General features: G+C 30.5%; 4 protein-coding genes across 6 annotated transcripts in view; 2 read left to right on the top strand and 2 right to left on the bottom strand.

Moving 5' to 3' along the window:
* The window catches only part of LOC139985938 (uncharacterized), a 33,460-nt gene extending 23,886 nt beyond the window's left edge, over nucleotides 1-9,574 (top strand). For 2 of the 3 annotated variants that reach the window (XM_072000842.1, XM_072000844.1), the window contains exons 2-3: nucleotides 2,339-2,542; nucleotides 4,764-9,574. In XM_072000842.1, coding sequence (XP_071856943.1) covers nucleotides 2,339-2,542; nucleotides 4,764-5,122 — 563 coding nt within the window. In that variant the 3' untranslated portion in view covers nucleotides 5,123-9,574. The remainder of the gene's footprint in view (nucleotides 1-2,338; nucleotides 2,543-4,763) is intronic. The other variant, XM_072000843.1, reaches the window with a different exon arrangement.
* Nucleotides 9,575-10,147: 573 nt separating this feature from the next.
* Nucleotides 10,148-11,938, top strand: Mul1 (mitochondrial E3 ubiquitin protein ligase 1). Its single transcript, XM_072000216.1, has 5 exons — nucleotides 10,148-10,468; nucleotides 10,650-10,855; nucleotides 10,942-11,126; nucleotides 11,197-11,395; nucleotides 11,456-11,938. Exons 1-5 carry the CDS (start codon nucleotides 10,364-10,366, stop codon nucleotides 11,781-11,783), a joined length of 1,023 nt encoding a protein of 340 aa, XP_071856317.1. The 5' UTR covers nucleotides 10,148-10,363; the 3' UTR covers nucleotides 11,784-11,938.
* On the bottom strand, nucleotides 11,905-13,621 carry Ctu1 (Cytosolic thiouridylase subunit 1). The gene is made up of 6 exons (XM_072000215.1): nucleotides 13,483-13,621; nucleotides 13,161-13,392; nucleotides 12,964-13,082; nucleotides 12,703-12,891; nucleotides 12,369-12,573; nucleotides 11,905-12,287 (listed from the first exon to the last, which is right to left on the bottom strand). Exons 1-6 carry the CDS (start codon nucleotides 13,528-13,530, stop codon nucleotides 12,049-12,051), a joined length of 1,032 nt encoding a protein of 343 aa, XP_071856316.1. The 5' UTR covers nucleotides 13,531-13,621; the 3' UTR covers nucleotides 11,905-12,048.
* Nucleotides 13,622-13,669: 48 nt separating this feature from the next.
* Nucleotides 13,670-14,335, bottom strand: Sf3b5 (splicing factor 3B subunit 5). Its single transcript, XM_072000217.1, has one exon. The coding sequence runs from the start codon at nucleotides 14,154-14,156 to the stop codon at nucleotides 13,899-13,901; it is 258 nt and encodes an 85-aa protein (XP_071856318.1). The 5' UTR covers nucleotides 14,157-14,335; the 3' UTR covers nucleotides 13,670-13,898.
* Between the last annotated feature and the right edge of the window lie 326 nt (nucleotides 14,336-14,661).

A 14,661-nucleotide genomic window follows, 5' to 3' on the forward strand; every position in this document is an offset into this window, starting at 1 on the left:
CGACCGCGACCGCGACCGGGCTGATCGGTAGAGTTGAATCGAAAATAAAATAAAATAAAAAATCAAGAGTCGAATTGCTGAAGAAAGTCGAAAGTCGTGCGCGGAGTTTAACGGTCGCTCAGCGAGAGAAACGTAAGTGAGTTGCGATACCAAGTGTTGTAATCGATCGCGTTAATTGATATACTGTGGGTGTAAAAGCATTCGCACATTCTTTCGAACGGAATTTCAACAAAATTTTCAGCATGTATATAACATAAAATCTGCAAAATCTACTTTTGAAATTTTCATTATAGGCTCAAATAAAAAATTTGTAAAAAGTTACCTTTACTATTTTCTTCACGAGTCCGATCGACTGCTACCTGCTCAAGAACTTTTTCCACGTCATCTAGTAGACTAATTCTTCTAACTTTTCAGAAAAAGCTCAAATCTGGCCCAATTTTTGAAAAGTCGATCTATTTTAAAAAGTGTACGTATGCTTTTCACGTCTACCATATGTGTTATTGTCTATGTCTAGATTGTCGTAGAAGTTTCTTTCGCTTTATAAGGAAATAATAGAACAAAATGGAAATGGATCACACATAATTGAATAAAATAATATGAAACAAAAAAATGTTGTGCGTTTATTATTTTCTTGTGAAACGAAAGAAACTTTTGGGACAACCTAATACTTTTAATTATAATTACATTATACTTTAATTACAAATTAAACATCGTTCCTCATTCACTCCTAATCCTAAATAAATCCATCGAAATAAACTCTACTGAATAAAATTCCTATTTAATGTACGAATTTGAACTGTCCCTTTTTCCTTAATTTCAATGTTGTATATAAATAAGATTATCATAAGAAACGTGCATTGGAAGCAGCATATGCGAAAAATTTTTATTTCTTTTTGAGCACGTACAGATAATCATATTTCTTTTCACGATAAGAATGATTAATGCCGTTCTTAGCAATTACATAGAGCATAAAAATAACGTATTCTTAATATGCTTTTCTTGTCCATTAAAAATTGAAAAGAAATATGAAAAAATCGATGAAATCTACCAAAAATTAATTATCACCTTATCGAATCTTACGATTAAATTCGACCAAGTAATAAAACATTTCAACGACACGCTGTTACTGCAAAAAAAAGAGAGAAAGAAGACAAGCATAAAATGTAAAACTGTAACAATGTAACGTAAAAACGTCTTGAACACTCGAAAATTTCGTTCACGTGAATCCGTGATCTTGAATCGTAGTTGAGCCCAAAATCTTAGAGGATATTTGCAGATGACAAGATAGAGGAAACGTGTTTGTCAGTGAATTGGGACAAATCTGGCGCCGTCGAGGCAACATTCACGTCTTGAACGATATATTGCCCCCCATTAACAACGTGTGACACGTGAAATACTCGTTGTCATTCGTTAGTAACCAATCAATAGCTAATTCTTTTTTATCTTGTAAGTTTTCCTTCCTTTTTCTTCCCTTTTCTTTCTTTATCATTAGAGTAATATGATTTGATTATTTGAAGTACCTTGGTTCTTCGATTCGTGACGTTATGTAATTTTCTTTTACGTCAATATGTCGTGTGTATGTTGTATATAAGACATGCGTGTGTGTATTAAAAAATAGAAATTGTAAAATAAGAAATTTACATAATCTTCCGCATTCTGAAAGTTAATCGATTATATCAGTGTTAAGAAAGTACGGAGACTTCGAATTCCTACAGAAATACAAATTTCTAGAAATTTGTAAGAAATAATGCCGAGTTTGTGGTTAGAGTGAAAAAGTTGAATATCTGTATTAATATTGAACTAAAAACTCCAATTTTTAATATTTTAGGTATATATCTGAGTCTTTATTTACTATTAATATTAATATTAATATATTCCATTGAAAACCATATCTTACAATTTAATGTCTTAAAGATATTACACTGCACGAATTTTTCTACTTATTCTATTAACAATATTTCTCTATTTAAATTTAAATGATCTTAAATCTATTTCCATTCACACAATAGATTTTTAATCACTTTATATCTTTAAATAAAATTTTAATTCCAAATATCTATAATGGTACAATCAAGTAAAAATTTCAAACTTTTCAGACGAGTATTTCTCTGAACTTCCCAATGAAGCTAAATTAAGATTAATCAAAATTTAGTTAAATAGATCCTTGAGTACAGCCTCAATTCCCAGTTATTCGGTACAATCCTCAATTGTTTCGAGTTATATATTACGAAGACGTTCGCGACAGATCCAACAGTTAATTTTAATTTTCCAATTGTTAACCTCTGTCGCTTCTACATTGTACTTCTGTTAAATTCATATACGTGTTGTCTTATTGCAGTTCACGGTGCGCCGAGTTACGATGTCACTAGCGTTCAGTCACGATTGGAGACCAACGAGGTGATTCATAAAGTTAATAACAACCACCAACAGCCGGTCGATTTGAGGAACGATGATCGTGACGATGGGCAAACGCTCTATGTGATCGAGTTCGAGTCTGAATCGAACGAGAAAGAAAGCAATAAAGGAAAAGACCCGTCTCTCGGTAAGTAGTGATTCATCTTTACGGATCTTAATTGAGAAAGTCAGAAGGACGAAAATGATTTCTTCTATTGGTTTAAATAATAGAAACGTGATACAAGTACAGCTAAATTTTTGATTCTGACAGAAAAGCAATTAATAATACTCGATTGCTTACTTATTGATCAATGTACATTAAAATGAATTTCTTTTACTTACGAAGAAAAAATTATGACCAGTTACAATCTTTCATTTTCAATGGAAGAATTGAGAATCGAGAACTACTATAAATTGGCAAAGCAAATAAGAGAATATACGTATAGATATAGTACAAGAATAAGAATATAAAATAATAGTTGATATTCGATTGTACATGTGTTTTTTAATTTAACGATATAAATGCCTCGGAGCAATGAGAGGAAACACATTTTAAAAGGGAAAAATAGATTAATTCTTCCATACTTTAATTATCTCAAGTCACTTGACCGTTTCAATTATACAATAAACCATCTGTAAGAAACCGGATTCTCAGTGAACAGATAAAATCAACAAACTAATGATCTCCCAATTACTTAACAATCTTAAGATTTTAACCAACGCAAGACACAATCCTAATTTTATGCGTAGTATTTTATTAGTATCTTCTGTGACCCAACAGTGCGTATCAACGAGTTAGCAACACGATCAGGCAACCGCTCGTTTGCATATAAATTTTGTATCCATCATTCTACGTACATATTTAATAGCACAAATCCACGCAAGACGATCGTTAGTGTCACGCATAAAAATTCGTTCGTTGATTCTAAACGCTTTACCGATTATCTCGAAAACTTTTCTCGTAATTTATATTCCATCATCGTAGCAGGATCTTACACGAAACATTTCTGATTATTCGTGACCAAATTTGATGCCTTCGTTTATTCAAAATTTCAGCCTCGTACATTCTTTGGACTTCTTTTTTTATCTTTCTAGTATCTTCTTTCGACCAATACAGTTTTTTCGTACAATCAGTTCTATTTCAGTTCTTCTTCAGTTCTCTCTCTCTCTCTCTCTCTCTCTCTTTCTCTCTCAGAAATAATTTTATATTATCTTAATTTGTTTGAAATTGAATATTCTACTTATGTCTTTGGCGATAAAAAGTAAAAGAGGGAAGAAGGCTACAAATAAATTTACGAAAAATATATAACGTTTTTCTTTTTGGAACAAAACCCATATTCTCAAGAAATTCTTTTCTAGAAGTATACTGAAATTATTGATCGATCTTATTACAAAAATTTGTTTAAATTCAAAGAATGAATATTAATACGAATGACATTTAATTTCTCTCCAGTCAGCTGATTATCAATGCGAGGCATCAGACGCAGAATTGATTATTATTTCTGTTTTCAAATAGTTAGTCGAACGTATTAATAGAAACTGAATATTTAATCGTGAATCACCGAATGTAATTTGCATAAGATCTTACGTACAAGCAGCTAGTGATTGAAATAAATCAATTCCAGCATTGATTTAGCGTAAATCATTAAGAAATTTATTGCGGTAAACTAGCTCTCCAAATGGTACCATAACGAAAGACGTCAGCAGAGTAAACCAATAACTGCTTCTCCTGTGTATCTGTCCGTAATCTATTGCTTTAGATTTACGTATATACCTACATATATGTTTCAGATCGCTTGCATGTTATTTTATTACGTGCATTTCTAAAATTTAACATATTCTAAAATTACATATTTCCCCAAAATGAAACTAGTCGAAACTAATAACGATACACATATGAAAAAGTAAAATTTGTATACAGCTAATCACATAATTGAAAATCGTGTAAAATTTATCACATCCTATACACACAGTACGCATCCTTCAAAATATCCTACTTATAAATTACATGTATAGATATAATTTTATTTTTAAATAAACTTCCTATGGGATTACCGCTGATTGCATATATGTAAATATATTACATAAATCTTTTATCAAAAATATCTCTTTACTTGCAAGGGGTTTGCAAATTTTCTAACCGTTATAAAAAGAGATCGCGACTTGGAAAAGATTGGAAAATATCACCACAGATATTCTTTGTTCTTATTCTTTTGGGTGAAGCAATAGAACCTTAGGTATATTATCACAGTATCATAGTATTAAAATCATGTTCACCTAACAGATTCTCTAATTCTTTTAAACTGTGTATCTTGCTATAAAGGATTGTTATAAACATTTTATTAACCCATCCGTTCCTTTTTTCACAGGCGGATTTCTTTTTGTTTCAGTGGACAATGACGGTCAAAATCCTCTAGACCCATGGTCGATCGTCTGGTACATCGGATCCTTCGGAGGTTTAGTCGCCTTTTTTCTAATCGTCAGTTGTTCAGAATGGTGTTGTCGTCGTGGTGGACGACCGTTAACAGTCCCCTATGCTCAACGAGCTGAAGCAATAAACGGACCAGTAGTAACAGAAACACCGCCTCCGCCATATCATTTATTCGCACCACCGCCATACGATTCCGTAAATTACGGTGAAATCGTGGACAAAACATCCGGAGAAAAATTGGACATCTACGTGATATCCGTGCCGATTCATAGGCCTGTGGTCCAGGCTCCAGCCTAAGGTTTTCCCAAAGAGTTCCTCGAACAGAGGATTGCGGCCGAATCAAGATCGAAACGACAAAGAAGAAGAAGATACAGTGTATTGTGTCGCTTCTGAAGGATTTGTCGAAGCTTCCTCGTTGGTATTCCCTTTTAACCGGGAGCATTTTGACAATCGTCTGCTGATCCATGTGCAAGGTTCGTTGAAAACGAGCTGTGGATCAAGGAAGAATGCAGGACGAGCTTAATGAATGTGTAACGTGTTGGTTGAACTTTGAGAACGTTTTAAGTATTGTGAATACTCGAAAGGACAAAGAAAGCTCTTGCTCATGACGAAGATAAGCTTGACAAATATGCTCGGATCCTGCAGATATTTTAAGCATCGTGAATAGTTGAAAGGTCGAACAAGATATCTGTTCGTGATAGAGAAAATACTCTTCATAAGACATGTTTGAATTTTGAGTAACTTTACTTGAGGATAATTTGAGTATACGTATGACGAGTCTTTGAAAGGACGAAGAAGATTCTTGTTCATGGTAGAAGGAACAAACAATCTTCTCGAATTATTAATTGCATCTAGGAACGAGAAAGCACGAGAAGAAGCTTCGAATCTCTACGACGCTCGACGAAAATCGAGTTCATAAGAAATCCCAGAGAGGGAAAATTTCAACGCATTGTTAACGAATATTTAAAGAGAAACTCTCTATCTTTGTGAGTGTGGACGAAGAAAAACAAAGTCGATGAACAATCAATTAAAGCAATTAATAGAGACTTAAAGATACCAGCGAGGGAGAAAAGCAAAAACGACTATGAGAAATCTCATCGTACACTCCGATGAAGGTCCAACTGCGAAGCAATGTTCTCTGTGATGATGTTCGTGAAACGAACTGAAATTAGAACTAGAGACAATCTTTTCGCGTGTGCTTTTAAAGTAAACCCGTTGTGCGGGTGCCAATCAAGGAACTTTACTTTCTCTTTCCTTTAAGTCGAATGAAAGATTAACAAGATGCAAATAACGTGTAAATCCAAGCTCGATCTCGTTCGAGGGACGAGCAAAGAATTAGAATGAATCGCGTATTTCCATTAAGTGCTTTTAACACTTTAAACGAATTATTTATCCAATCACTGCCTGATCAGGTGAATAATTGAAATTCGATAATCATTCTAATCCTTCCAGCTTATTAACCCGTGTATACGCTGATTTTTGCGCTCGACTCGTCCTAACTAATTGAAAGAAGAAAGAAACTGCCATATTTTCGTACACCGTGCTCGTTATTCGTTATCCCTCGAGGTCTACGACGCGATTTTTAACCCTGCTGCGTCCTTTCTTCGACTCACTTGTGACTTCTTTAAAATAAACAATTTTTTAAATATAGAAAATTTCTCAAAGTTATAATAAAATATAAAGGAGTCATTATTGATATGCATAATATCTTATTTTAATTTAATGTCAGAATCTTTTTTAAGGTATTAACCTGTTAATAGGGGGAAACGAATCATTTACATAATAATCTCTTATTTAGTAATTCTATATCTGTTTAGGTATAGTTTTATGTTTGTTACAAATAAATTATATGTATAAGAAAGAAATGATGCGAAGAAAGCATAATAGATCGATTTTTGTTAATTTTCTAATTTCTTATAATAGTTATAAAACTTTCTGACTGAATGACAACCAGGTTAACAAATTAAAAGTGAGGTTTATTTAACGAAACAGAAGTAATATTGGAATATGCAAACTCTGTGATCGCAGCAGGGTTAAGGAACTACAAAAGCAACGCACAAAGACAGGTTCAAATGACGAGGTTGATCGTTTTCTTCGTGCTCCTACGACGTCACTTTTATTTTTGCATCATTCAAACTCGACCGAAAAATCAATCAGATCAGCCGCGATGAAGTAATTAAATTGGTATTTAATTCATAGGTTGAAATAATTGCAATATCATACAGAGAAATTCAAAAACTTCTTTAGTATATTGTACGATTTGGAAATTAAACGAAAATGTTTCTATTTATTTTCGAATCATTAAAGTACACATGGTCTTTTGATTATTCTCAATAATGTGATCTACAATAGACGCTTTTCTTAATCCTACTATGTTCTTTGGATTATTTTTGAGTAAATTGTTTTTTTCTACTGTTAAAAGATTTTTTATGTTTGATAATAAGTATAAAAAAATCGGTAGAGATTTTTCTTAAAACATAAAAGATCTTTGTATTTGTCAAAATAAATGATATAAAAATGTAAAAATCGTAGTAGCGTTAAGTCAGGTCTTTTTTTAAATATAATCTTACTACGTATTGCGAAGATATCCAAATGCTTGCAATCGGCATATACGTTGAAAATATTTCAAAAAAAGTTAAAAGACAAACCGATAACTATTTCTAACTTCATTACAGAATCATGTAAATTATGTCGGCATAGAATACTTCATAACGACTACGCTGTAGTTAAAATGTCTTACCTAGCATCTCCTTATTTTTCAAAACATTTCAAAATATTTGAAGTTCGTCATGTCTTCTTTTTACCTTTCGATTCAAGTTAGATTATACAAACTGTTACAAGACAACGATTAAATATTTTTAATTGAATAAAAGCAAACAGATATTACAATTACAATGAATGGTACAAGGAGAATGATACATAGAACGTTTTAAGTTAAATTAAACTTTATCGAGTCAAAACTCGAAAAAAATTACAGTGAAATACGGATAGATGCTTCCTTTAAAAGCAGGAAAAAAGATATGATGGTTGAAATGTTCGGTTGCAAGCGTTCCGCTAATTACACCGTATCTCTAATCAGAGCCAATTACAACCGCGATTCTTCATATTTTTTTCTCGTTTTAACGGTAACTCAACTCTTCTTCCGGGTTGTGTATGTGTGCAAGCGTTGCATAAGAGGGCGCGCGTGTAACTCGCCTCGCAACCTGAATGATCTATCAACGAGACACGTGTGCGAGAAGTTCGAATAATTTCTAATATTGCTACACGCGATTGACCTCAATCGCGATCGTTACAAGTCCGACAATTGCAGACGATAATATACATAGATTACGAGTTGACTGCCATAAAAGGAATTTAACCGAAGGGGGTCATGAAAAAAGTTCGTGAAATATTCATGCGATTATGTCTCGAGAGAAGCACGATCCTTATACATGAAAGCGTTTAAATACTTACAGAAACATTTTATGAATATACGATGCTTGTTATACGAAACATTTAAAAATGTCATTAACACTGTAATGAAAGCCAACTATCATGATTATATTGGTAAACTGAAACAGATTTGAAAATATATGTATATGAGTGGAAGTAATAGATAGAATAGATATATAAAATGTGTAAAAATGGCAAAAAATCATATTATATTATTATATTACACAATACATCTCAATGTTCAATAATAGATAGAGCATCTTTAACGCTTATTATATATTCAAGATAGCTATTCCAGATAAGATATACTAATTTTTTATTAAATATATGTTTACAATAAATGAGCCATTCAGAAACCACATTGATTAATTTCATAAATTGAAGAATACAGAAAGGTGATGATATTACAAATATACTTTAGGATTTACCATTATATGTATATATCATTTTCTTGCGATGAAGAAATTTATAGAAGTAAGTGTACTTACATAATGAAATTGAGAAATTAATAAAAAATGGAATTCATCAGGTTGGTTTGTAAGAGGATCAAATATCTTATAACTTCTATGCGTATTTTTAGATTTGTTTCAAACTTAACCAATACATTCATACTAGCCAGGTCTTATTACAATGCTGGTGAGATTTCAAAATGTTTTATGTAACACATATAATATGTACATAAAAGGCTTTTGCAAGTGTTATTGACAATACTTTCGTGAGCAACTTCCTCGGGAAAAATATTTTTAGTCTTCTCATTTTGACGCGTAGAGCGCCTTTATCAATATAAGGAAACGAAGTTTAGTATTTAAAATGTTAAATGTTCTGTTAGAAAAAAAAGTATTAGATATCTTAGATATTATAAGTTCGAAATACAGAAAATGTGAAAAATACTCGAAACGGAAAATTAGGGTATTACATGCGAGGAAGCCACGTAATGCGGAATCTAGTTTTATTTATGACAATGTTGTCGCATTGATCTCCGCCATTTAGCTTTAACCGGTCGATTAATTGTTCAAATAAAAGCAGAAGATAGAGAGAATTTGTATATGAATGAGTGGAAGGGTGTTAGAGAAATTTATCGTACGATTACGTACAATGTCAATTATTATTATTATCTTTATTATCACTAGTAATGTTATTATCATTGAATTCGTAATTGCGTTTCCGATTGCGATTGAAACACATTACGATGAACTTGCTCTCATTAAGGCATGCAAAATTGCAGCGCTGTCACTATTTATTTTTTATACTTTTATACATACTGTTTATACATATTCCAACATCTCTATGTTATCAATAAAAATTTCTTTTCTCCAATTTCTACTATACGAAATAATTTTTTCATTTTTTCTCCTCGATTAATTATAACTGACTAATATTTATTCACATTCATATTCTTATGAATACAATTTAAAAAATAAAACTTAAAATGGAAATTGTTTTATCTATCAAATATTGACTTTAATGTGCAATTTGACAATCAAAAAACAGTATATATACTATATATACTATATAGGCAGCAATGATAGCTTTTATAAAGGTTATCTTTTTCAAAATCTAATAACTTTCAGTACTGTTTTAAATTAAAAAATGAAGTATAAAAGTCGTAAAAATCATAACGCAATTTAGACTGAACAAAGAAATCTGAGGTAAAGAATAATAATATTTAAAAATTCTTTTTGTTAAGTAAAAAAGTTTTACCTGATTCGTTTGTATATTTCTTGATCAAGTAAATTTTGAAATATTACAAATTACTTACACTAAAATAAGATATAAAAAAGATATGAAAAAATAAAATTTCGATATCGATGGACATTGACAAAATAGTTTTAAACGCGCATACAGGTTGACCAACATAAAAGTGCAAATTTAATTTCAATTTTAGCACATGATCAACAGTCTTGACAACATAATATATGTAATTGCCTCTTACATCAGGCAACGATCGCATGTGCGTTTTCATTTTTAAATTTTCAATAAAAAATTATATATTTTAAGTTTTCAAACATTCTGTCGAAATGAAACCACATGGGTTAGACAAGAATTAATAAAACTTCTAAACATGGACAATACTTTAACTTCGAGTTTTAAAAATATAACCTAGTCATGGATTATTTAGGTGAAATAGTAGCGCTCGGAATTGATAGTATAATTTTCGGTGTTTGTCTAAAACAATATTTTCACTGCAAAAATGCAATTACGGCAGTCAAGGTAAATCACGTGTGTTTCTATTATTATTATTGAATACCTAATTTTGTTACAAATAAAGTATGTTACATGTTGCATATGATAACTTAAATATTTTAACATAATATTTTAATATATCTTAATGTAAATTATAGTAACACGTTTAATGCTTAAAAATATCTCAAAATGTTTAGTTTCTCTACAGGGTGCAGAGTTTCATGAAGTTGGGCAACAATTGGGAGAACTCCTTGATAAAAGTTCTGATAATAAAATAGATTACATAGCAATTAGGGGTATCGTAAAACCCTTAGGAAAACCATTGAATAGCATTAATAATAAAAAATTAACTGGTGTTGTACAAAAGCTTAAAATCAAAGAACATGTTATAGCTAGAACTACTGCTGGCTTCTGGTAATATTTTTGTTTCAAATATGTTATAAAGATATAGAATTAAAAATATATGTATTTAAAACTAATAAATTTTTATTTGCGCATAGGTCAGATCAGGAACGTACTGTTCATAAAGTATATAACACTGTACCATTTTCTTTGCAACATGGAAGTTACTCCGTAGAAGTATTAGAACCATTATCAGCAGATATTTTAGATCTGGATGTGGTATCTAATACCTTTGAACCAACTGTACCATCCTTTGTAGACCATTTATGGGGGTTTTTCACTGGTAAAAAATAATTATTCATATACTGTTTAACAAAAGATGTAATAATATTATAATTCTTTATTAATCTTAGGTGTGCGCCAACGTGGTTTACAATCTACTGAAGAACTACTTCGTGAAGGAGCAGTTATGACAGGTATAGGTGAATTAGCAAGAACAAAATCCAAAACACTTACATTACAACCCCCTTTAAATGGTACGCCATTTTATTTAACAAGCATGTCAATTAGTTCTTTGCTTCGGAAATTAGACGAGCGTAAACGGACATATAGGTGAGTTTTGTATTTATACAATTCTCAAATATGATTCTTAATCGATTTTTTATATTTTAGATTATTATGTTTAATGTTCGGTGCTATTGGAATGTTAATTGGTGGAATAGTTTTTCGACGTTATTGGAAGGATAGAACAGAACAAAGATTAGCAGAAGATTTAAGACAATCTTTAGCTGCTTCACGAAAAGAAAGACGACAAAGAGTAAGAGATACTGATCTTAGAGAAGATCAATTGTGCGTTGTCTGTCGCACAAATCCCCGCGAGATTATTCTTCTTCCATGTGGACATGTCTGTTTATGTGAAGACTGCTCCGATGACATTACTAGTGATTGTCCAGTTTGTAGGGCACCAATTTCACAAAAAGCAGCAGCATATATTATCTAACATCAACATAGATATAAATTTCTCAAATTACTTTTTATTACTTGATGAAAATTAATGTATCTAAGAGTGAAAAGGTAAATAAATATGAAGTGACTAAAAATGCTAATGAAACACTAACATATACTTTTGAACAATAAAATAATTATTAGAAGTGATTAGAAGTAGTACAATCTCAATTGAAATTATTTACAAAGTAATAAATCTGTGTATTTTGATAATATATCCTAAAACTTCATACAAATATATTTGAAGATATAAGTAATCGTCAAAATTCCAAATTTTTTAGTTTAGTCTTTTCATTGTTTTTGCATTTATCGTTTGTTATAGAATCTATCATTCGTTTAACTTTTGTAGATTTTCCAATGCCAAGTTTAGGGAGTCCTCTATTTAAACCTTCTAACATAATGCAAGCTTTACAAATTTCCTGGCTAGATACGAATCCACAACGAGAACAATTTCTTTGTTCTGGTAGTTTAATACTTTCTTTTATTTGCAATGTTTCTCCTACAGAAGAAAATATATTAATCATGTATTTATATAAATATTAAGAAATAATTTTAACACAATAAGTATAATCTTATTTACCAGAATGAATGATATCCAATATAGAAGAGGGTCTGATTTTCTCTAGATCCTTTAGATATGTTCTTGCATATCCTCTGTATGCATTTGGTGCATATATACATTCTGTTGAAAAGTATATCAACTGTTTAAAGTATGCATACATTACTATCTCTTTTTCATATGCATATTTAAGTGGCTTGCATCGTCTTATACAATCTGCTCCTGCCTATATTGCAAATAAAATATTAATATGTAACATGTATTCACATATACATGCAACATGTACCTTTCATTTATTTATTTATTTATTTATTTTTTTTTTTTTTTGAGGAAGCAGTATATTAATTTAACTTACAGTAATAACTGAAGTACATCTTTGTAATCTTGCTATATCACCTCTTAAGATATTCATTAAAACTGTCTCTGCAATATCATCAGCATTATGGCCTGTTGCAATACAATCTACTTCTAAGAGAGCTGCACCTCTATCTAATGCTTGTCTTCGAAATACACCGCAGAATGTACAGTTATTTTTTTTGCCAATCTAAAATGAAATAAAGATTAAATAACAGGTGTAAATGATTTTTATGCAAAGCTTCTATGTAAATATATATACTTCTGCCACAATTTCATCCATTGTCCATCCATATAACTCTTTGTAAGATAATATTTTTAATGGGATTCCATAGTCATCTTTATTCTGTTGAACAGTTTTCAAACTATCATCTCTATATCCTAAAATAATATAGACCTCTTGTAATAAAAATTCTGAAATATTTAAACATTATAGCATAATTCTTTTTATTAAAATACCAGTTATTCCTTCATCAATGGACAAAAGAAAAAGATCAATTCCATATTGGTATCTATCATTTAAAGTTTTCAAAACATATGCAAGTACTGTAGAATCTTTTCCTCCTGATGCTCCAATAGCTACTTTATCACCAGGTTTAAATAATTTGCCTTGTGTAATTGTATTGTGAATCTCACTTTCAAATGCATAGAAAAAACATTCTTTACATAATGCATGCCCAGTTTTAGGTCTCTATAATTAAAGATATAATTTTTCTTTCATACACTTCCGTAATATATTATACTCTTAAATTTAAATTAATAATTTAAAACAGTAACTTACTTTAAGAATAGCACCTTTCCCACACTGCTTTGAACATGGAATAGGCATTTTGTAGAATATTATACTGTTTACTTTGTTATAATAGAATGTTATAATAGAAATTTCACTGTGATAATTTAACTTCTAGTTTATATTTTTGTCTTTCTTCTTTTAATTTTTTGTTAAATTAATAAAGAATTCACAAATATTAAGCTTTTATATATGTTTATTTATAGGGGTTATGTTAAAACCTTATTAATATACGAAATTCATTTTATCGCACGTACAAAAATAATTTCAATATATTATTTAATCGAAACCAATCTTTTTTTCTACGATGAAAACAAAAAGAAACTTTACTAGTCCATAATAAAATAATTTTCAACCGCGCGTATGGATTTTACAATATGAATGTAACATGTGCTCTATCGAACTGATTAATCTTCTGGTTTCTCTGGAGGCGGTCCGCAAGGCTGTAGCATTTTTTCCATAAGATTAAATCGAACACGGGCTTTTGCTTCGTTTTCCGCAATAGCGAAGAAATTTAACAGATCATAATGTCCCATGTAAGAACTGCAAGAATCACGATGCTGATTTACAAGCCATTCAAACTTGGTTGTGTCAGCATGCCCTGTGCCAATATACTTTGATTGCAAATGCTCCAACTGACTATGAATGTTGTATCGTTCTCCCATATTCTAATTTTTCAACGATAAAGATTAAAGCTTAATGAAAACTTTGCTTTTACTTACTTAATATTTAATACTGTTTGTCACTATCGAATCACTATCAACCATGGAACAAGAATTTCTCTTAAATGTGTAAACATATATTACATCTTAGGGTAAAGAGCATCTCTATCAGCAAAAACATAATGCAGACTTTTCATGTATTTAACAAATTTTAACATAAAATAATAAAATTGTAAGATTAGAGAAATAGAATTATACAAAAAGATATTTTAAAATATATATAAAATAAGTATTTTAATGTTTATAAATATAATAATATATATCTTTGTATATTTGTCCATATACATATCTATCTCATATGTTTCTTACATTAGTTTGAAAACAATACAAAACAAATCAATATTAATTAAATATAAATAACATATAATATTCTCTCTCTCCCTTTCTTGGAACAAAATATTTAAACCATGAATTTAAAATTTAATTCAATAACATATGATATATAACT

Source organism: Bombus fervidus, chromosome 3 (genome assembly GCF_041682495.2).
Source record: "Bombus fervidus isolate BK054 chromosome 3, iyBomFerv1, whole genome shotgun sequence".
Taxonomy (NCBI): Eukaryota; Metazoa; Arthropoda; class Insecta; order Hymenoptera; family Apidae; genus Bombus; species Bombus fervidus.